We start from the raw sequence: 24,610 nt of genomic DNA, 5'->3' as shown, positions 1-24,610 counted from the left end.
GACTTTATCACAAAATCAAACTTTTATTTTTAATACAACTCAAACACGTAGCAAAATCTCAGTTTACAGACAACCGGCCATGACTGAATTTATGGAAGAATATGAGCCTTCAGTCGGACAATATTTGAAGGGTGTAGGCCAATGTCAGGATATTTACAGTGGCTGCTTTATTTACTTTTCCATCTGTCTGATTTGCTTGGCTTGTGTGCTTTAATCACTTGTTTTGTGTGGGTCTTATTGATTTCATCATCATGTTACATTTTTTTTTCCTGGTGCTTTATGTTCTATAGGTGAAAACAAAGCCTGGCTGCTGCCTGACCCCTCATCCAGCTTCTGAAGGTGCGGTCTGTGAAAGGGTCAGTTCACCTTTACAGAAAAAATGTAAAGGTGAACTAATACACCCCTGGTTTCTGCAGTATTTACCTTCGGGGACGCTGAACTGTCAGCACCCCTCAGCCAGTCCAGGGGTTTGAAATCCATGCTCTTCTCTGCAGCGTTTCCATGCGGGTCGAGTTAGATTCTGATTGGCCAGTGCTGATACAGTGAATCGATGTCATCTGTCCTGGAAGTACTGCAAAGTGAATAAGGATTTCAAATCCATGGACCGTTGTACCAGCAGACAGCTTATCAACCCCAGAGGGAAGTACTGCGGGGACCACCGGGGGGAAGGGGGTTGGTCAGGGTGTTAAGTGTTCACCTTTTCAATTTTTTTTTTTTTTTGTAGAGATGAACACTTGAAGTCAGGCAGCAATTTAAAAATTTTAGCAAAATTCCAGGCACCATAATTTGAATACATCTCGGGATATTGGGAGCTAGTTGCCTCTGCAGTGTGTCCATCCAGGCTTTTCCTAAGTCATCCTCCAGGACAGTCACATGAGAGATAGGCTCCATCTCCCACAGGAAACACAAGCACAGAGAAGTTTAAAAGGCCGCCTACAAGGCTACCCCTCGGTTCTTGTGTTTCCTGCATCCAGCAGGCATCAAGCAAAGCATCTCCAGTTTGTTGTTTTTTGTTTATCCCTCTATTTGGAGAATGTGTCCCTGAATACCTCTTACCCTCCTTCCAATCATATTCAAGTGAGGCGGTCCTGTTTCAGATAGGGGGTAAGAGGAGGTGGGAGGAGATGTCGGTGGTGGTGTGCAGCAGGGGGTGTAGAGGCCAGGCTTACCTGGATGGCTGGCCAGGAGGCTGTGGTGTACATCCATCATTTCCTGGAGCTTTTCCTTTTTATCCATACAAAAAATAGGGCTTTTAATTGCTCCAGATAGTACAACTCTTACAGTACTTGCCCCCCTTCCTGTCTATGCTAATGCTGGACATAAAATTATATATTATTTTCTACATTCTAAATGAAAAAAAAAATCTAGTATGGATTGAGTAATGTCCCATGCCGGCTATTGTATTCTGATAGCCAGCTCCAGCAGCTGTCAGAATACCCAAACAGTGTCTGCATCTGATAGAATACAGATGCTGTTTGACAATTTTCCACCTGGTTCCTTTGACAAAAATCTATTAGAGTTACCCATGGCTTGAATTTCTGCTGAATCAGCCAAAATTCAATCTGTGTTTGCCAGCCTTTAGCCATTCACACCATGGAGTCTGTTATAATGCCATAGCAGTGTGTTTCGTAAATGGGGCAGAGATACAGACACCAGTGCTGTATAGAATTACAATGGAAACTGTTACTATCCAGAGCAACCGAAAGCCACGTTTTTAAGCTGCAAACATAATGAAAACCTGAACTGACACAGCAGAAGTTACCACTCTAAAGATATTCTAATGATGATGCCTGGAGTAAAAGGTGTAGAGTCAAACAAAGGCAAAGTAAAAAATAAAGCAGTGGTCCTAAATCTTAAGTATCTCACACAATTATAATAATTTATGACGGAATATTCAGACTTTTACATAAAGGTTGGAGATTGGTTCTCTTGGAAGTTCTTCATGCCAGGATTAGGCCTATCTGGCAGTTCCAGCAGAATCTGTGCAGGAAGAAGACACTTTGTTCCATCAATGTTGCATAGAACAATGTTGGCTTTGTAGAACAGAATATTGTCCATCATGGGGTGCAGGAGGTCAGGAGACCGAGCCTTTACAGAAGGAGTCAGGCAGACTCTTGGCATGGTTCACCAGTTCATAGGAGTCTCTAATATCCGCAAGACCCAACCAGAAAAATATCCACTGCTTGTTAGAAAAGCTTCCATCACTGTTCTTGAAGTACCTGTTGGAGGAAAGGGCTTGTATGAGTAACAGGCTGAGTTGTAGTATATTCCAAATAAAAAGTTACCTTGGAGAACATCAGTCTGATTTGGGGGAGCACAGCCTGTGTGGCTAGGGATATCAAATTGCTTCCAAAAATGCATTTTTGGGGGCCCAGATTACCAAATTGATCTGTTAGGTTGCCCCTAGACACTCTATCAGGAGAATCATAAAGGGTGTTATAGACACCCTTTAGAATCCCATCGGGGTACAGCACTGACAGTGTTGGTGCTTGTGACAAATTTATGTACCTGCCACAGTCAGGTACATGAATTTGTCAGTGTTTGCACTGGGGAAGTGTCTACACTTCACACCCTTTCCTTCGTTCACTCTCTTCCTCTCCTCTGTCCGCTGCACCCGTCGCACTGACAGGCATAGGTCCAAGGATTCTTATATTGGGGTGGGCAGAGCCTGTTAGGGAACTGAGAGACCAGTTCCTCATCAGGTCTGCTCCACTTTTTGCCCGCACACAGCTGTTGGCAGATCCATTGCCTCTATTCAGTCCAATAGGAGCTTTCAAATTAGCCCACTTGAGTGGACCTGATGAGAACTAGTCTCTCAGTTCACCATAAGGCCTGCCCAGCTAGTGATAAGTCATTTCCAAAATATGGGCATTGCAGAGTTGGTCTTAATTACAGACAGTTTTCTAAACATAGGACTGACAATAGTGGTGGAAAAACGACCTAAATTTGCCACACGTGCAGGTAATGTACCGACAATGGTGTAAATGCTTGCCTAAATTAGGTGAAGGTAGTTCTTCAGGCTAATAAGTGTTTTTTTTTTTTTTTTAAAAGAACCCCATACTTTTCTTTTATCTTTGTTTCTGGGACCAGGCTTAGCTTGACTTCATAGTTGAGCCATTTCAACTGCCATTCCACTGTCCAATGAGAACACCTCTGTGGCAAGTAAGAGAATTCTTATTGGACAGAAGGAAGGCAGTTAAGCGATGCTTACTATAGTAGGCAAGCAAAGTAAATCTGAGAAGGCACAGAAGAGGCTTCTGGGGTAAATAGTGGGCATGTTATGGTGTTTTGACTGAGGCAATACTTAAAGGGGAGTTCCACCCATTATTTTCATGTTCCTTGCAACACAATGCTCATGCACAGAACAGTCTGTATTGGCAATTTAATTTTTTTTTTCTTCTAACTACCTTATTTTTCTATATGTAGTCTGCACTTCCGGTCCCGGCCAGCTAGGCGATTACATCATTAGGCGATCCCCTAGGGCTCCTGGGATATCGCCGTCATCTATCTCAGGAACCTTCAGACCGCATTTGCCTTCCTTCTGCGTTCTGTGTTGATTGACAGGTTGCCATAACAACAGGGTGGAAACTTCTGCCAATGCCGCCATTGTTATGGCAACCTGTAAGCAACACAGTATGCCACGCTGTGTCCTTACTGTGCAGGTGCAAAATTGGGAGGTGCATGCTGCACGGAATCCCGGAAGCAAGTAATAGCGGGCTTCAGATGCCCACACTAGTAATGGCCACTACCTGTCTGCAGGGATCCTGTGATGAATGTCATATTTACAAGTAAGAAATGCACTTATAACTATCCTTTTTATATTGTGCAAGTAAAGAGAATCACAGGTGCCTTTTGTAGAAAACTGTCAAGGTGACTGGAGCTCTGCTTTAAAATCCCAACCATGACACCACCTGCATGGAGTGTGCATGTTCTCCCTGTGCCTGTGTGGGTTTCCTCCCACACTCCAAAGACATGCTGGTAGGTAAATTGTCCCTAGTATGTGTATGTATGAATGTGAGTTAGGGACCTTAGATTTTACGCCCCTTGAGGGTTAGGGACTGATGTGAATGTACTATAGATGTGTAAATTGACGGCGCTATATAAGTACCTGTAATTAATAAATAAAACAAATACGAAATATCAGATTGTGTATTTCTTGCTGTCTGAAAGAACAGGATTTGTCTCTTATGTAAAGGCTAGCCATACACATAGATTTCTCTCATTCAGCCTTAATAGATTCCCCCATCCATGCTAAACAGTGTGGATGGAGAAATCTCCACGCCCAGCTATTGTAGTGAAGTAGCTGCAACACCCCCAGTTCTCTGAATACCCAGACAGTGACTGCATTTGATAGGATGCAGTTACTGTTTGGTCAGTATGTTTCAGCCGGGCTCCTTTTTAATTTCTGTTGAGCAGGGTGTTGCTGGCAGTAGCACCCCAGCTTGTATTTTTGACAATTCAGCAGGAATCTGCCAACATTTGAGCCATGTATGGTCAACCTAAGGCTTATAACATTGGTAAGCACATGTCCTGGCAGAGCGATGTATAACAAGTGCTTTTATGTATATACTGTATACCTGCACTGCCCTGATTGTCTCAGCAGCTGCACCAAACAGTAATTGTATCACCATATAAAGATCTTTATGGGCAGTGCGCACTATACACGCTATTACCAAATTCCCATTCTACCATAAATAAATACATAAATATTTCATATACCTAATATAAAATGTCCACTCCTGTGCTTACTGTATGCAATATATCAGTAACATGCAATTCTACTACATTCCAATTAATGAATTAAAAAAAAAAAAAATCATTCCATAATGCAATCCTGTAATGTGTCCGATGCAAATAAAGATCATTCCAACTCATTAATGAATAAATAAAGTACAAATGCTCGACAATTCATCTCAAGTGTCCAGTGTAAATAAAGTTAATTCCAAAGATGTGTTCTTTTCCAAACTGTGTTCCTGAACAAGGCGGTACTTCTCTCGGAAGTGACATCAGGGCCTGCTAGCTCTGCCCCTACGTGTTTCATCTTCTGGAGTCCTCTGCGAGTGATACAGGTGCTAATAGGTCCACTCTACTCTTATGCACTGCTTAACTCTTTTAACAGCTCTAGAAGGGAGCAAGAATTGGATCATCATCAATCATCATCATCCCTAGCTCTTACCAGTCCTGGTAATAGCTCCCTAACCTGGCACTAAAATGGATAAGTCCTAGTTCCTCCAAATCAAGTTTCATCAAATCTTGGATCATTATTAATACTATGCAACCTGTGAGTCCAAAACTGGAGTTCACCAGCCCATCTGCTAAAAGCTATGACCACAGCCCCATAAATAAGGATAATATACTAAGTCCCACTTTTTTTTTTTTATTATAAACCTGGGGTAAGACCTCTCATTACAAATATTGTTGCCTGTAGAGGCGCCGGCAGGGATATTGGCTCACCTGGTACTAATCTTCATTAGTGTGCCAATTAGGTGATAAAGATGAATGAATTGATGAAACCAGTGATCATTTTATTTACTAAGTCTTAATATTTAAAGGGCTGCCTGCTAAATTACTGAGCCAGAGATTATCCACAGTCCCTTAAAATAAATGTTAAAAATATTCTAAGTTCCACTTTTCACCTACCTGAGTAAAACAGCTGTCTAAAAATATTGTCAGGAAATTATCAATCAATGATCATGTTATTTACTATGTTGTGGGTTACTAAGTCTTGATATTCCAATAGCTGGCTGCTAAATGCCAAGGCAGAGCTTTGCTCTGGTGTAGGGGTTCAGCAGCCAACCAGTTCTGCTCACAAGTTTGAATCCTGTCTATTTCTTAAAATTTTTATGAGTCGGTGATCACTCTTTTACTGATTAAGTCTTGATTGACCATCATGCTAACCCAAAGGCTGGTTGGCTCAGGGGTTTAGCAGCCAGCCCACAGCCACAGAACTGTTTTCAAGTTGCAGGTTCGAATCTTGGTTTCTGCTTTTAAATTTGAGACAATATTATAACTCTGAAATAGTAGAACGAACACTCAAGTGACTGAGCAGAGGCAAGTAGCTCAGAGGATTAGAGTGTTGACCCAGGGCGCCGTAGACCCGAGTTCGAATCCATGAAGCGCTGTAGACCCTCAAGTGCAAATACCTGAATGCGCTGTAGACTCCGAGCTCAAATCTCTGAGTGAAAGTCTGGAGGCCATGGACAACCCACCAGTCTGCTCCAGTCCCAGGCCCCCACAGGCCTGTAACATGTGTGGGCATCACATTAGGTTGTGGACACCCTCCCTCTTCGGTCCACAGTCTGTGACATCACTGCAACATATATAAATAGAATGGGCTGTCTTAGTGGGGCAGCCCATTCAAAAAAGTGGGACTTAGGGGTTTTTCTTGGCCTCACCCACCACAGTACCTGAATTCACTGCTGATGGGACAAGGCAGTGGGCTTGAAACATTTTCCACTGCTCCATCCCACCACCAGGTGGTTCAGGCACTGTTCAGCATCTGGCTTGCCCCCAGAGGGATTTGAACTCAGGTCTCCAGCAGACCAGTCAGTGCTCTAATCCTCTGAGCTATCACCTATGCTCCTACATTGATGTGTTTGTTCTTCTATTTCAGAAATAGGCAGAATTTATACAATAAAAAAAAAAAATAAAAATCAAATGGCAAAACAACTTAAAGAGTACCTAAAATCAATAATATAACATCATAGCACTACCATAAAGTCTCATTTTTTGGGTAAACGACTATTGCGTTAAATTGTTCTTTAATTTCAACCACTATTTGATATGAAGGGGTTCTATAAATGTAGAAGGTGTATACTTTGCAAAGAGAGGATAAAACAAGGGAAAAAGGTCACACAATATAAATCTAATGTGAATGGAAAAAACATATGATCTCAGCGCTTTTTGTGACAGCACACACGTGAACTTCATACTGGAATGCCCATATGGGATTTTTTTTTTATGGAATAGAGTTAAGGGTCACTGGGGAGGGACATACATGAAGAAAAAGGTCTTGCAAAATGAAGTGAAATGAATATACGAACTGGAAACTTTAAGCCCAAATGGGTAAAATATCGACATTGATATTGAATTGCTTTATAACTAATTTTTAAGATACATGGTATCTTTTTTAAATTCATGGTAATCTGCATTAATAGATGGAATGTGGTAATAAGATAGAATCAAAAAGAAAAAAATGTGTTAGTAGATGTCTTTAGGAAAAATAGAGCTGTTCTAGCAGTAAAAAAAGCACTTTATTTGGTGTTTAATATTATACTTATAGTATACTAAAGAGGAAGATTGAAAAGACTGCAGCAGGTATACAAAACTTTTTTTAGATAGAGTTTTTTAATTTTTGCTTTAGATAAACCATAAAGATTAATCAAAAGGAACAAATTATATGCCACAGGTGTGAAGGAAAGAGAGAATAAAGCTCAGGTAACAATAGTAGTTGGAAGATGAAACGCGTAGGTGCGGAGCTAGTAAGCACTGACGTCACTTCCGCCAGAAGCACTGGGCTCGGACAGGGACTTAACAGAGCCCGTACAGTATTGTATAACACTGATATAGAAGTGCTGCTAAACCACGAGAAAATGTGAGCACAGTGATTTTAAGTGGAAACTAAAAAGGTTTATGCTATGAGTATTTCTGTATTTTTCCTACGATCTATTTAATGGCAATGCATTGTAGAGAATGAGATGGTGATTAAGAGAGGGGGAAAAGCAGTGGAAAGAGACATCCTGTCCATTGGTAAAGAGCGTGATTTGACCCACTTGAATAAAAAAAAAGAGTCAAATTCATGGTGAGTTCTCGCAGATGTGGAGGCGGGTGCATGACCACTGGTGACATGGAGTGAAAGTGAGCTGTGGAGACACTGGAGATAAAGTGGCACAATGAAAGGCACAGAGCACTTTTTTGGGAAGAGATTACAAGGGACCGTTTAGAAAAAGGACACAAAGCACGCATCCTTGGAATTAACTTTGCTACAAATATGAAAAGATATGGTCCCCTTCAGGGGCGGACTGACAACTCATGGGGCCCCTGGGCAATAGGGGATCATGGGGCACCTGTGTCCTTGCCCAAACTCAAAAAAGCCTATGAAAAAGGTACCAGGGGCATCTCATGGGGCCCCCTACTGACCCCGGGCCCTCGGGCAGTGCCCGAGGTTCCAAATGGTCAGTCCGCCCCTCGTCCCCTTGATTTCATCTTGCATTCCTTCCAACTTTGATAGATCCCTACTACACTTATGATGTACGCATACATATTTTATATAACAATTAACATCAGTGGCCCTTATCTAGTTATTTCAACATCTCCATCCCATTCCTTTATATAAATACCTTACCTTATTGTTTCCAAAAATTTCTGCCTTATTTTATATATATATATATATATATATATATATATATATATCCCAGTTGTGTAGTTAGGTTTTGTGCTGCCCTGGGCAACACAAAAATTGGCTTCCCTACATTGACCAACAACACCCCAGTCCCCTCCCCCCACCCGAGAGAGCCTTCCATTACCACCGCTACCCATACACTGGCAACCCTCCACCCTGACAAGAGATAAGACACCTTCACAGCTCCAGATATCCCCGGGAACAAGCATCAGGCTCTGAATACAGCCTCTCTCAGATCCCACCTGGTTTCTGTGCTGCGTGTGTCCCTTCCTTTCCTTCTTTCGGGGGACAGTGCTGCCCCCCAAAAAAATGCCACCCTAGGCAAATACCTTGTGGTGAATACACTCCTGATATATCCTGCGTACAAACATTATTCCATATATGACCATTATTGATACCTGTAGACTAAAGTGTTTGACTCACCAGGAGTTGATGGGATTAGTAGCTCGTGATCTCCAGAAGAGGGTCTGCAGGTCCTGCCTGATGCACTCCCATAACATCTGCCCAGAACCCTGGCCTTGCCGTCCAGAGCTGACCACAAACTTGTCCAGGTAAGGGGTTCCTCCAAGCACTGGCTCAGTGGTGATTATGGCCGCTGCATTGTATCTAGAGAAAGATGTAAAAGATGTGTCCCAGGATTTACCAGATTCATTTATATTTATTTCTATTGAACTTGTTCTTGGAAGTGAAATGCCAGGAAAAAATGATTTTTAGAAGTTATATTGGCCCGACTTAGTTACCTGTAATGATTGGCCTCTCAGCTTTGAACCTCTGGGCACTTCTAGTGTGACTTTTCATCTGGTACAGTGATTATAAGGGGCTGCTATATCTGCACCTCACCCATTATTATACAGGATTTATATAGCGCCAACAGTTTGCTCAGCACTTTACAATACAGCAACAATACAGATCAATACAAGAGGGATAGGAGGGCCCTGATCCTTGGAGCTTACAATCTAAGAGATTCCCATTTAGAAAACATTTTTTATTCTTTTCAATGAATAGATGGTGTTTGTGATTGGACAAAGTAGAGAGGAGGAAAATGTCACAATCTACCCTGGTCCAATCACAAAATGCCTTGTGTTCATTGAAAAGAATACAACATGCACAAGGTACAGGGAGAGCGCCCCCCTATCATCACTGTATGAGATGGGAAGTTGCAGCAGCACCTGGTCCAATCACAAAATGCCTTGTGTTCATTGAAAAGAATACAACATGCACAAGGTACTGGGAGAGCACCCCCCTATCATCACTGTACGAGATGGGAAGTTGCAGCGGCACCTGGAAGGTCAGAGCTCACAATGTATCTGGCACAGAATACAACTGGGAATGTTAGAACCCCCCAGCCCTCTGAAAATTAGATACCACTCATTAGAGACAACTAGGTTTGCCCAATATAACTTCTAAAAATCATTTTCTTCTCCAAGTCCTTGAATACAAGTTACTTGTATTCTCTCCTTATCAGAGAATTGCAAATGCTTGCTGTTCACACTGCTCTTATACAAACTGAAGACTGGATGTACAAAGCCCAACAATCTTGCCAGCGTGCACTTACCCTTCGGATAAGTAGACTGAGTGTAGTTTCTTGGCCACGTTGCTGATATAATTATCGTTCAGCTTTTTCTGGAAGGATCTGTTCACTAGGAAGATAAGACGCTCAATGTCGATATCTTGAAGGGAATCAAACCTCAGCATTCGTTCTGCATTTTTGAACAAAGTGCCAGACCCTTTGAAAAGCAAAAGAAGTCAACGCATGAGGCTGTAGGAAATTTCTAGGCATTTCTTCTTTCCATAGTAACCAATCAGATGGTAGAATGTTTTCCTTTACTGTTTGTAGAAAAGACCATGGCAATCAGTCTACAAACCATCAAAATAGAAGGTATTCACAATAGACAAATTAATAGCGTAAAACAGGCATGAAAATTGCATCCCTATGATGGCAGCTATACCATAAACTGCCATGTTGTCAGTCTTACCCCTTTCACCCAGCCTGGTAGTTTGTTACGTGAAGTAAAGGCTAACTCTCCCTTTAACTCTCATATTTAGGATGTAGCATGGTGCCTAGCTAACCCCCCACCCCCAAAAAGCCCCCTTGCTGACAGCATGCAGGGGTTCTTCTTCCCCACAGCAGCTGTCAGATTTAAAATTAGCATGGCTCTGGCTGCAGAGCCTCATCATTCAGTCACAGGTATCTATGAATGCATAACCTACAAGTTCCATCTGCTGCAGATTTGTAGTTCTCAATGGAACATAAGTATGGTGATCACCGCACTCATAGTCCATTGACATTCCTCCAGCTGTCTAACTGAAAGTCCGTACCTTGCTAAAATAAGTCTGCAGGAGCTTGGCATTGCACCCACAATCCATTGATTGTTGTTGCATTGCTTTGTAGGCTCATTTACCTGGCCATGGAACAGCTGAGAAGCCAATTGTCCCATTACTTTTGGTCCCTTAACAAGTGGGAGGCACATATGCAAACTGTTGTAATTCCTACACCGTTCACCTGATTTGGATGTAAATACCCTAAAATTAAAGCTGTCAGTCTGCAGTTAAAGCAAATCTTGTTCATTTCATTTCAAATCCATTGTGGTGGTGTATAGAGCCAAAAATGTTAGAATTGTGTCGATGCCCCAATATTTATGGACCTGACTGTATATAGATGTATTTTTGTATTACCTATTTATTTTGCAAAATAGTGTGAATCACTAGAGGTAGATCTGCTAACAGCTTTAAGAATTACTGAGGGGGAAGGTAACAATAGGAATAACACAGATGATGCTGATGGAGGACAGATAAAGGAGGGAGAAAAGAAAAGAAGGAGAGGTTGATAGGACAAACTCTGCTGCCACTAATACACAAAAGAGTAAAACATACAAGTATATCTTAACTCCCTGATATTCTCCAATCAGCTACTGCAACCTTCCTCTCTAGCTGAGCCCAGACATACAATCAAGGCTGGAAAAAAAGTGTGCATTTCCAGCCTTAATTGTATGTCTGGGTTCAACTAGAGGGGAAGGCTGCAGCAGCTGATAGGAGAATATCAGGGAGATAAGATATCCTTGTATGTTTTACTCTTTTGTGTATTAGTGGCAGCAGAGTTTGTCCTGTCACCCTCCTTTTCTTTTCTCCCTCCTTTATCTGTCCTCCATCAGCACCATCTGTGTTATTCCTATTGTTTCTTTCTTAAATTTTAAAGCAGTTTTTGAGACTAAAGCCTACCATACAAAACTGGATACTTGGATCAAAATTCAGCTGGTTTAGCAGGGACTTTCGATCCATGTATGGGTACGAAGGTTATACAGAAGTCAATCTACCCATCAACTTCTGTACAACAACCCTGTTGGATTTTCCCTGTTCGTACAGCACTGCAGGCTATAGCCTGCAACGTTTCTGACTGCAACTTTAAAACACGCTAATTTTGGTAGCATAATTATTAATGTGGAAAGTATGCTCCTTCCTAAAGAACATCATTTTTATCAAGTTGTTATGTGTAAAGTTCAGTTTAAGTGTTTTTCACATGTATGGGTAAGCAACAGGTCCCCTTAACTTTCTGTTTCACCAGCAGCATTTGACAATATTTGAGAATTTGCTCACAGCAACTCTATGGATAGGCAATATTATCAAAATTGAGATTTTCTACAAACAATGTAATAATCTTAATTTGATAGAAATAGGCCCGAATCATTAGAAAACAACGCAAGTACCAATGGAAAACTAAAATAATTCCTCATTTGTTACTTAAGAGAAAATGTTAAATGATGATTGGATCAGAACATGAGGGGAAAGCCAAAATTGTATGACTGTCACCTAAACAGGAGGAGTGGAGGGTAAATTTTCCTATGGGGACACCTGTTGTGGTGATGATACCTAGTAGAGCATGGGTGTCAAACTGGCGGCCCTCCAGCTGTTGCCAAACTACAAGTCCCATGAGGCATTGCAAGATTGACAGTTACAAGCATGACTCCCAAAGGCAGAGGCATGATGGGATTTGTAGTTTCGCAACAGCTGGAGGGCCGCCAGTTTGTCACCCCTGTAGTAGAGGATTCACTTTCACATTAAAGGGATTTCCCCTCTTTTCCTGATCAATGGGATACAGACAGAGGAAAAAAAAAAAAAAAACTGACCAGGATTTTAACCATTCACTGCACTAACCAAATGTTATAAAGTTTGCTTTCACTGAATGACCGATTAGCAGCCTCTAAGTTTTTCTCAGGAAAGCTTGCCTTTACACCAGACTCTACCAAGCATCTCTCTACCATCTCACCTTTATTGCTGAAAAGCTCGCTCAAGAGGGTACGGGCAGAGGTGATGACAGCAGAGGAAGAAGGGGGCAGGCGGTTCAGGAGGTCCACAATGACAGTCACTTGCTGACGCTGCCTCTCGCTCATCCACACGGCATTCCTCATTAGTTCCAAGTCTGCTGGGAGATTGACATGTTCCACCACCTGCACATACATGGCTTTATAAGGGTTACGGGCAACATCTCACAATTAAAACAGGGATGAAATATAAAGCAACTTACATTTTCACTCAGAGCCTTCAGTCCTCCAGCCGTATTGAGGAAGATGATTTTAAGAGGGTTCAGTGCCCGGGAGATACTGCCGGTCACTTCGATAGAGTCCAGAAGTACCGACCGTCCAGATGGTGTCTCACCAATAGGACAGATGATGGGAATGTTACCAGAGTTGAGGCACCAAGTAAGAAGCTCAGTGTCCACCGAAGAAACAGATCCATAACTAATAAAGAGGAAATTATGTACATATTATCATGAACTGACAAATACAAACACCAAGACCTGCTCATGTTGGGCTACTACTGTGGATTTTTCTAGGTCAGCTATTCATGACTGCAACAAAACCTTTCCTAGAAGATTGTCTATCTCTTATGACTGTATCTAATCAAACGTCTATATCTTCATATAATGTGGTTGAAGAAAAGACACATAGCCATAAAGGTTCAATCAAAAGACAAAATGAAGGAAATAAAAACATTACACTTTGAATCATCAGAGCCCTAAACCCAAAGTTGGTTTGGAGGAAGGCAAAAAAATCCAGTGTATAGGGACCTAGTTAGGGGCGCAGGAGGTCTGTCACATAAAAAAAACCCAAAGTGTTGTCCAATTTGCTGCAACAGGGAAACGATTCCTTTCCAATACGCAAAGGCAACCAGATATTCCCCAGATTAAAATTCTTCAGTTGTTTTTTCTGCATTTAGAAGCATATCTAGTTCTTCATAAAAGATATAACATGTACGGTTCCTAACTTATTTATGGTGACTGCAGCATAGGATGTTTCAGGTGAAGGCACAAACCCTATTAGATACTTGGCAGATGTTTTGCTTAGGGGTAGGTAGTGCTGCATCTGTAATCATACCACTGAAAAATATCTACAACAAACATTAGCCATGATCCTAAGGGCTGGCAGTCCAAAGAGTAATAGATGAACCAAGAAATTTAGAGAAATTTTATACCAGCATGGTCCACAATGATAATACGACTGGTTGTTTGCAGTCTTTCATTATGTTCTCATCACATTGTAGACTGCTTTGACCAGAGATAAAAAACGATAAGACCGATCCAGAATACAGTTCTCACACAATGTATTCACAAAATGTGGTTGGTAATCCCTGAAGAGTGTTTTTTTTTTTTTATAAATGTTTATTAATTTATCAACCAAATTCCCCTGAAGAGTGTTGAATCCATACTCAGGACTTAAAAGTATAACTGAAGGCAAAACTTTCTTTTCAGTTTTGGATAGAGTGGAGAGGGATTAGAACACTTGTCAGGTATGTACTGCTGTGTGTGCCCCTGTTAGAGAGATTCACCCTGTTTGTTCTGTTTTCTGTTATTATTAAAAGTGAAAGTAAAAGAAAATCCAAATTTTAGGTTGTCCCCAGAACAGTAAGAGAGGGGAAATCTTCCACTAGGGACACTAGTTCTGGTGACCCGAAGAGATTCCCTTAACTTGCTGGAATTTCCTCTCACTTCCAATTTTGGCTATGGGACAGGAAGTGAAGGGAAATCTCCCCAATGGGACACAGATGAAGCAAATAAAACGGACAGGGGTTATAATCCTTCTTTATTCTATCCAAAAATGATTAAAGTGATTCTAAAGGCAACAGTTTTATTTTTATTTTTTAAATAATAAATGCATTATACTTACCCGCTCTGTGCAATGGTTTGGCACAGAGTACTCCAGATCCTCCTGTTCTTGGGTGCTCTGCTGGTACTCCTGGGCCCTAGGCCTGCCAAGTGCTTCCCATAACAAGTCGCTTGCTATGGGGCACTCGTGCTTGCTCGTTCCCAAGCCAGCTCTGTGTGTCCATAAAACATACAATTTGTAGTTTACCCCCACCTCCGGCTCCACCATAACTGGCTGTGATTGACAGCAGCAGGAGCCAATGGGTCCCCCTGCTTTGTTGGAGCCAATGAGGAGAGAGTGAGCCTCTGTTCTTGTGCACATTGCTGGTTCATGATTAGGCTAAGATTAGTATAAGGGGGGCTGGGTTTTTTTGGCGCCAATGAAGAGAGAGAGAGCCTTTGTTTTTGTGCACATTGCTGGCTCATGAGTGGGCTCAGATTAGTATAAGGGGGGCTAGGGGGTTTGTTGGAGCCAATGAGGAGAGAGAGAGAACCTTTGTTCTTGTGCACATTGCTGGCTCATGATTGGGCTCAGCTTAGTATAAGGGGGGCTGGGTTTTTTTGGCGCCAATGAAGAGAGAGAGAGCCTTTGTTTTTGTGCACATTGCTGGCTCATGAGTGGGCTCAGATTAGTATAAGGGGGGCTAGGGGGTTTGTTGGAGCCAATGAGGAGAGAGAGAGCCTTTGTTCTTGTGCACATTGCTGGCTCATGATTGGGCTCAGATTATATATGGGGGGCTGAGGGGTTTGTTGGAGCCAATGAGGAGAGAGAGAGCCTCTGTTTTTGTGCACATTGCTGGCTCATGATTGGGCTCAGATTAGTATAAGGGGGGCTGGGGGGTTTGTTGCAGCCAATGAGAAGAGAGAGAGAGCCTTTGTTTTTGTGCACATTGCTGGCTCATGATTGGGCTCAGATTAGTATAAGGGGGGCTGGGGGGTTTGTTGGAGCCAATGAGGAGAGAGAGAGAGCCTCTGTTCTTGTGCACATTGCTGGCTCATGATTGGGCTCAGATTAGTATAAGGGTGCTGGGGAGTTTATGTTTGAAATATGATATGTATTTTTTGCACGGACATTTATTTAATTTATTTGTGATAATTTATTTGTGATTATTTTTAATTACATTTTTTGCGCAGTTTTTTGTGTTATTTATTGCTGGGGAGTTTGTTGGAGCCAATGAGGAGAGTGAGAGCCTTTGTTCTTGTGCACATTGCTGGCTCATGATTGCGCTCAGAGTAGTATAAAGGGGGCTGCTTGCAGAAGGTTTTTACCTTAAAGTGGGAGTAAACTCCCATTGGACACTTGTACCTACAGGTGAGCTTATAATAAAGCCTACCTGTAAGTACAAGGAACATGCACCATATAGGAGATGTCTCTGCAGCTGATGTCACCAGCGCATGTGCTCTGAAGGAACTTCATACCCGTGTAGTTCCTTCAAAGCTCTGTGCCGTGGCCGAGGCTCTTGCGCACATGTGTGGGAGTGACGTAATCATAGCTCAGCCGATCAAGTGGAAGTGGAACCTGGAAGGAAGACCAAGTGAAGATGGAAGTTCTGTCAGCGGTGCCAGCACGCCGCTGGAAGGCTTCATTTTAAGGTGAGTATTTCATAATCTGCTAGTGCGCAATGCATACTACCACATTATGATTTTACCTTGCTGGGAGAAGTTTTATTTTTTTTCCTGAGTCAAGTCTGCATTAAGAATGCATTAAGGTAAAAAAAAAACAATTCTGCCTTTAGAATCACTTTAAAGCAGAACTAAAGGCAAACCTTTTTTTTCTACTTTGGTTAAGGTAAGAGAGGGTTATTATCACTGATTGTTTTTTACCATCTGCGTTCCATTGGGACATGGAGCAACTGGAAAGGAAAGGATAGGCGAGTAGGTGCTGCTGGGGGACTTGCTCTAAAGTGACCCTTTGTACAGACAAAACACAGGGTTAGGGTTGGCTTCTGCTCACACCATAGAACTGACTGCATAGCTGGGATTCATGGCCCTACAGAAAATGCACATTAGGGTTATCCTTTCATTGTCCGTACTGAAGCAGCGTTACAGAAGGCACTAAAACATACCAGTCATCCTGTTCCCGAGCTGCCAGCACAGATCCTCCATTGAAGAAGGGTAACACTGTACCCGAGTTCGCATGAACTGCGTCCACTAGAGTTTGGCAGTTATGCACCAATAGAGATTTGGCATCATGGGCTGAAGGACGAGAAGAGTACGTGCTGGGCAGACCCATTACTACCAGTGGTTTCATGTCCATTCGCTGCAGGAAGGCAAGTGCAAAGGCCACGCTATTCAGAGATCTCTTGCAGCTGAACACATTCTCGTCCACCTGCAGAGAAGACAAAGTATAGACCCAGTACAAGTCAGAGCTATACACAATCACTGCACATTGATTTCTGTACATATTCAGTATGGGCGCTTACAGTGGATCAGTATATTGTTCAGTATGAGTACTTACAGCTGGTCAGTGCAGCAGTCAGTATGAGCACTTACAGTCGAAAAGTACAGTTAGGTCCATAAATATTGGGACATCGACACAATTCTAACATTTTTGGCTCTATACACCACCACAATGGATTTGAAATGAAACGAACAAGATGTGCTTTAACTGCAGACTGTCAGCTTTAATTTGAGGGTATTTACATCCAAATCAGGTGAACAGTGTAGGAATTACAACAGTTTGCATATGTGCCTCCCACTTGTTAAGGGACCAAAAGTAATGGGACAATTGGCTTCTCAGCTGTTCCATGGCCAGGTGTGTGTTATTCCCTCATTATCCCAATTACAATGAGCAGATAAAAGGTCCAGAGTTCATTTCAAGTGTGCTATTTGCATTTGGAATCTGTTGCTGTCAACTCTCAAGATGAGATCCAAAGAGCTGTCACTATCAGTGAAGCAAGCCATCATTAGGCTGAAAAGACAAAACAAACCCATCAGAGAGATAGCAAAAACATTAGGCGTGGCCAAAACAACTGTTTGGAACATTCTTAAAAAGAAGGAACGCATCGGTGAGCTCAGCAACACCAAAAGACCCGGAAGACCACGGAAAACAACTGTGGTGGATGACCAAAGAATTCTTTCCCTGGTGAAGAAAACACCCTTCACAACAGTTGGCCAGATCAAGAACACTCTTCAGGAGGTAGGTGTATGTGTGTCAAAGTCAACAATCAAGAGAAGACTTCACCAGAGTGAATACAGAGGGTTCACCACAAGATGTAAACCATTGGTGAGCCTCAAAAGCAGGAAGACCAGATTAGAGTTTGCCAAACGACATCTAAAAAAGCCTTCACAGTTCTGGAACAACATCCTATGGACAGATGAGACCAAGATCAACTTGTACCAGAGTGATGGGAAGAGAAGAGTATGGAGAAGGAAAGGAACTGCTCATGATCCTAAGCATACCACCTCATCAGTGAAGCATGGTGGTGGTAGTGTCATGGCGTGGGCATGTATGGCTGCCAATGGAACTGGTTCTCTTGTATTTATTGATGATGTGACTGCTGACAAAAGCAGCAGGATGAATTCTGAAGTGTTTCGGGCAATATTATCTGCTCATATTCAGCCAAATGCTTCACAACTCATTGGACGCCCCTTCACAGTGCAGATGGACAATGACCCAAAGCATACTGCAAAAGCAACCAAAGAGTTTTTTAAGGGAAAGAAGTGGAATGTTATGCAATGGCCAAGGCAATCACCTGACCTGAATCCGATTGAGCATGCATTTCACTTGCTGAAGACAAAACTGAAGGGAAAATGCCCCAAGAACAAGCAGGAACTGAAGACAGTTGCAGTAGAGGCCTGGCAGAGCATCACCAGGGATGAAACCCAGCATCTGGTGATGTCTATGCATTCCACACTTCAGGCTGTAATTAACTGCAAAGGATTTGCAACCAAGTATTAAAAAGTGAAAGTTTGATTTATGATGATTATTCTGTCCCATTACTTTTGGTCCCTTAACAAGTGGGAGGCACATATGGAAACTGTTGTAATTCCTACACCGTTCACCTGATTTGGATGTAAATACCCTCAACTTGAAGCTGACAGTCTGCAGTTAAAGTACATCTTGTTCGTTTCATTTCAAATCCATTGTGGTGGTGTATAGAGCCAAAAATGTTAGAATTGTGTCCATGTCCCAATATTTATAGACCTGACTGTATAACATTCCATTTGGGTACTTACAGCTGACCAGTATAATGTTCAGTACACGCACCTACAATTAATCAATCAATCAATCCATTATGGATTACAGCTGATTAGTGTAACATTCCGTATGGGCACTTTAAAACCTAATTTTAAACCCATTGTGGAAGTCCATTAAATCAGTGTAAAAATAACCAGCATTGTAGGATATAGTTCACTGTCCCTGTGTAGGTTTATTTGCTCAGTACATTAGTTTGCTTAGCTGATACAGTAGTCTGACATTCTGATAAGCAGGTACAATGGAATTTACTTTCTGATGATACTGCTGCCTGTACCGTTACAGTACAAGGACAGATTTCACTGCATATGATCAGCTCGTGCACACGCCATCCAAAACTGCTGAGTCCAATCAATGCTTGGTGTGCCTGTAGTTCCAATGGAGTTGCAGAGTTAACTTGAGCCGGTAGTGGAATTTCATAAAAAAAACAATTTGTCTCTTGGGCCAATTTCTTTTATAACAAAAACAGAAATGCAGCAATCATACGAGCACCCATGTTTAGGGCAATGCAGAGAGGTGCAGGAGGATCTCAAAAAGCCAAAAGTGACCATGAAGTGTTTAGTCCAACATTTTGTTAGCTGAAATTGCATGCTTGTGGCTGTTGGTTGCTGCCCCATAGATATTAAATTGTCACCGGATCCTACAAAAAAAGGCCAGACTGGAAGATCATCTAATGGGCCTTTTTAGCTCTAACCTTTCCATGTTGAAAAACAAAAGTTCTGGCTTGGGTAGGTTTTCTGAAGCTAAAATGGTGTAGAATTTTCAATAATTTGATCGGCACAATACCAGATTGGCACAATACCAAATTGTACGATTTTCATTTAATCAGTACAGTCACTAGTATCACTTCCACAATCAAAGCTGGGTCAAAAAGTGAAAAAAAAGGTTAAAAAAAAGCCAAAAATAAGAAAACTATCATAGCCACTGCATCTACGAATTGGTAAACTGCAATAATTTATTTTTTCCTGTTTAACAGCAAATTTAATTTCCATTTGTTTATTCTATAAGAATATTGGTTTGAAAGTTCAACGACATTCCCAGATATTTAGATATGAAGCTGTACTCCAGTATGGGAGAGGTTAAAGACCTAAAGGTCGAGGACGTGGATTTTGGGAAAGATGAGAGCTCTTGGTCAGCTTTTCCGCAGCTAAAGGGGTAAGTCACTGGACACAAAGATATACATTTTATATCTTTACTGTATTTATGTTTAGTTTTATCCTACAGATCTGAATCTCTTCTTTGAACTTAAAGGTACCTACAGATATTAGATGTTGGTTTATGAAATCACAACTTGGTAAAATCTTCAAATTGGGGAAAATAAAATGTCTGTGCCTATGGAGAAGGGAGCATTCAGTAGACACCACCTCACTGATTTATAGGAGGATCAGGCAAAATTAATTCTATTGCAGCAGGCTGGTAATAAATGGTCAGATTTCTGAGAAAGATTGGCAGAATCGATATTATGGGGAGTAACACTAATGATTGTTTGATATTCTCCTCCATTTGGTCAGTGAGTGAATATGACTTGGCTGCCAATCCCTTTGTTCTCTCTTCTCCATAAAAATGGAAACATTCAGAGTTTCCCTGCACACAATTTGCCAGTTAAAAAAAATGTTTTTTTTGTTAAATGGTTAGAAGTGATCAGTGCCGCCACCTTGGGGCACATAGTTGGCTTGACCCTCTCATGAGCATGTTGGGTGTGCAAGGGGGAAAGCACCAAAAGTAGAACATATGAAGTCCAGATTTGACTCATATTATAAAAAGCTAATGTGTTTCGGGGGGCTCAGAGGGTCTCACTGTGTCAGGGTTTGGTACAGTTTTACAAAGTGTGTACTGAACTAATAAAACTGAAGGGATCGAGACTGGATGCTCCAAGTACAGGTTCAGCCAGGCTACACCTGAAACAGGTTTGCTTTTTATGATATACAGTATCTCACAGAAGTGAGTCCACCCCTCACATTTTTGTAAAAATATTCTATCTTTTCATGTGACAACAATGAAGAAATGACACTTTGCTACAATGTGACGTAGTGAGTGTACAGCTTGTATAACAGTGTCAATTTTCTGTCCCCTCAAAAGAACTCAACACAGGGCCAGGGGCGGACTGACAACTCATGGGGCCCCCGGGCAATAGGGGATCATGGGGCCCGTGTCCTTACCCAAACTCAAAAAAGCCTATGAAAAAGGTACTAGGGGCATCTCATGGGGCCCCCTACTGATCCTGGGCCCTCGGGCAGTGCCCGAGTTTCCAAATGGTCAGTCCGCCCCTGCACACAGCCATTAATATTTAAACCGCTGGCAACAAAAGTGAGCACACCCCTAAGTGAAAATGTCCAAATTGGGCCCAATTAGACATTTTCCCTCCCCGGTGTCATGCAAGTCGTTACTGTTACAAGGTCTCAGGTGTGAATGGGGAGAAGGTGTGTTAAATTCGGTGTTCTCGCTCTCACTCTCTCATATTGGTCACTGGAAGTTCAACATGGCACCTCATGGCAAATAACTCTCTGAGGATCTGAATAAAAGAATTGTTGCTCTACATAAAGATGGCCTAAAAGAAGATTGCCAAGACCCTGAACCTGAGCTACAGCATGGTGGCCAAGACCATACAGCGGTTTAACAGGACAGGTTCCACTCAGAATAGGCCTTGCCATGGTCGACCAAAGAAGTTGAGTGCACGTGCTCAGCATCATATCCAGAGGTTGTCTTTGGGAAATAGACGTGAGAGTGCTGCCAGAATTGCTGCAGAGGTTGAAGGAGTGTGGGGTCACATGAAAAGTTATAATAAAATATTTGCAAAAATGTGAGGGATGTACTCACTTCTGTGAGATACTGTAGGAGTTTAAATAAAATTCTGAACTTTGTGTCCTGCTTTTGGCACCTTCTACCTTGCAAATCCAGTCCTCACTGCAACAAAGAGTCAACCTTCAGCCACCACTCATGGGAGAGCTGCCTAAGGGGAATTTATTATTATTATTATACAGTATTTATAAAGCGCCAATACTTCGCTCAGCGCTGTACATTACAAAGGGGGATAGAACATGTGACAGAACAACAATACAATGCAAAACGTGAGGGGATCGAGGGCCCTGCTCTTTCGAGCTTACAATCTAGGAGGGAGGGGATGGTGGCACAGGAAGAGATAGCTGTGGGGGATGGGGTGGTAGGAAGAGTGGAGGAGGTCGGCAGGTTAGCAGGGGGTGGGGTAGGCTTCCCTGAAGAGATGGGTTTTCAGGGTGTGCCTAAAGGAGAGGAGAGTAGGTGATAATCTGATGGGTTGGGACAGGGAGTTCCAGAGGATGGGTGACACCCTGGAGAAGTCCTGGAGGCGGGCATGGGAGGAGGAGACCAGGGAACTAGAGAGAAGGAGGTCTTGTGAGGAGCGGAATCATTCCTTCTACACAGTACAAGAACTGACTGAAAACACCATTTTAGGAGATCCATTGTACCTCACCTTCCTTCAAATTCATTGACATTGATGCTTGAATGATGAGGCTATCTTTGCCTACCCTTAATTGGCTTCTCTGAGGACAGTGAACCTGTTCTAAATTTCCTGGGTTGTCCATTTTATATATTACCTCCCGTATTGTATAGTTAATAGTTTGGGATTTAGAAATGTGCAAGAAAGTCTTGTGCAAGTATGGCCATTGATGTCACTCACCTCCACAACCGCAAAGGCCTTCTGATACGTTGAATGCATCTCCTGGAACTGTGCCAGCCAATGACGGGCTTCGCTAGGTGTGCCACCACATTCTCTCAGAAAAGCGCGAATGTCCCTCCGCACCAGGGATCGGTCTACCATTGAGGAGAGGCCACCTTGTTCCTTGATGCCATCCTGTTGACTGGGTGCATTTTTCAGTTCTTCCTGGGTGGGATAATTTCTGGCCCTTACTCGCTGGTGGAGAACAGAGCCACTTCCACCTCCTAGGGCGCTAAGAAAGCGCGTATTACGGAAAGAGAGACACGAGATCCCAGATACAGTTGTCATGGAGAACTGATGCTGTGTCCTTCACGTTTTCTCACCCGAGTTTAACCTCTCTATTGCCCCAGTAATCCTTTCACCCTTTTCACCTTAGCAGCAGATGCACTGTGTCACTCGCTTAGGTTTGGTTTATATCACTAGGGCTGGTGACATCACTGGAAGGCGTAGTTTGGCTGTGGGAAAGGAACAGAGGTTATGCAGCAGGTCAGCGAGGCTTCTATGAAGGCCAACAGTTCATAGTTTTGTAAGAAAGAAAGAGCACAAAAGCACAGCAATGCTAAAACAGGTGCTTGGATGGATTAAACAGATAATGACAAAAGCAATGGCACACTTATCCTGGATAAGGGTGGCAAATCTGAGAATTTATGTTGGACTTTGTTTAGTACATTGTTGATTTTTCATTATAAAGAATGAGAACGGTATGTAGTTTTAAACAGCCTGGTATCTTTTACTAGTACAAACGTAAAGTACATTGCATCAACTAAGGCTTAAATTACTCAAGCCTCAACAACAAACATTTTTTTAAAGCCAAATTTCAGTTTTGATGCAAACCTGTACTCATCTGTTAGTAAATCACATATGCCATGTAACAGCATGCAGTTCCAGATGGCTGTAAGTAGCTTCAACAATCTTCAGGAGCACCTTAGTCGTACCAACATGCAGAACTCTGTCATGCAAATAAAAGTTGGATGCTTAGCCCTGCTTCCTCAGTCTCCTTGCAAATGGTTGTTATGTATGATGGATGACCTTACTGACCAATGGTGAACCATGGAAGAAAGCGGGGCTAAAGGCGGACTTTCTAGATCAGTGTTTCTCAACCTTTTTTCAGTCAAGCTGCCCTCTAAAATTATGGACAATGTCAAGGCACCCTCTAAAATTATGGAAAGTCTTGAGGCACCCTCTAAGATTATGGAAAGTCTTGAGGCACCCTCTAAGATTATGGACAGTCTCGAGACATCCTGTAGCCTCCCTAGCGGTCTCATTATATCAGTATTTCTGTGCTCAAAGCGGTACATTTTTTTGCATGGAAAGATGTTGTTTTTTTATTGTAGGCCTGTAATTTTTAGGAATAACTCACTGAAATCTGTCCGAACAAGAGTCTAGTAAACATCCTGGGTATGTTAAAATTGAAACACGAAATCATAAATTATAATTTAATAAATAATCATAAAAAATAATAATAATAAATTGAATTCAATAATATAATCAAACCAAAAACACTGAAATATAGCGCCAAGTTCGCATATCACTGAGCAAAGTCGCAAAATCGTTTTCAGTGTCTGATGACAAATTTCCCCCACGAATCATTATCACTCAATTCTGCAAGTAGTTCTAATTTACTATCGCTGTTCTCTAGCCGGTCTAAAACCGATTTTGACCTAAAGGGACGCTTTTTGGACACCATGGACATTTCTCAGTTTCCAGGCAGAAAGAACAGTCAAAATGCAGGCAGGGCACAGGACAAAGCACTCAGGACAAAATGTATGTGAAATGGTTTTGTACAGTAATGTAATACTATGTGATTTTAGTGTATTTAGTGAATGTCACTTTTTGACATTTTTAAATTTCCCGCCGTTCTGTCCCCGTACGTCCCGACATCGCAGGGAAAGGAACCCAAAAGACAGATGTGGCCGGTGGACATTGCCAGGAACACTGCAGGAGGGACATCGCGGGAGCGAAGGACAAGGAAAATGAAGAAGAGATCCCGGAGCAACGCTACAAGGTATTCCTGAGTGTAGCTCGGGGTTACCGCTTGTGGTGCTGAAACTTTACCCCGAGCTACACTCGGGAATACCGCCAGGGAGGTTAAAATTATGGACAGTCTTGAGGCACCCGATTCTAAGGTGTAAAAAAACTATTCTAATAGTTTTATATAATGCAACAACAGCCAAA

General features: G+C 42.2%; 1 protein-coding gene and 1 long non-coding RNA gene across 2 annotated transcripts in view; one reads left to right on the top strand and one right to left on the bottom strand.

Moving 5' to 3' along the window:
• Nucleotides 1-3: 3 nt before the first annotated feature.
• NAGS (N-acetylglutamate synthase) lies at nucleotides 4-22,790 on the bottom strand. Its single transcript, XM_089674546.1, has 7 exons — nucleotides 22,397-22,790; nucleotides 16,607-16,869; nucleotides 12,924-13,137; nucleotides 12,666-12,846; nucleotides 9,957-10,128; nucleotides 8,825-9,007; nucleotides 4-2,219 (listed from the first exon to the last, which is right to left on the bottom strand). The coding sequence occupies exons 1-7, from the start codon at nucleotides 22,721-22,723 to the stop codon at nucleotides 2,075-2,077; spliced, it is 1,485 nt and encodes a 494-aa protein (XP_089530672.1). The 5' UTR covers nucleotides 22,724-22,790; the 3' UTR covers nucleotides 4-2,074.
• LOC149464551 (uncharacterized) overlaps nucleotides 19,832-24,610 on the top strand; it is a 38,909-nt gene continuing 34,130 nt past the window's right edge. Inside the window, exon 1 of the long non-coding RNA XR_016312361.1 lies at nucleotides 19,832-19,893. This is a non-coding gene — a long non-coding RNA (uncharacterized LOC149464551). The remainder of the gene's footprint in view (nucleotides 19,894-24,610) is intronic.

This window comes from Staurois parvus, unplaced genomic scaffold, assembly GCF_062004578.1.
Source record: "Staurois parvus isolate SC_StPar_1 unplaced genomic scaffold, SC_StPar_1.0 ptg000151l, whole genome shotgun sequence".
Lineage (NCBI taxonomy): Eukaryota > Metazoa > Chordata > Amphibia > Anura > Ranidae > Staurois > Staurois parvus.
Note: the sequence above shows the minus strand (reverse complement) of the source record. Positions and strands in the feature narration are given on the sequence as shown.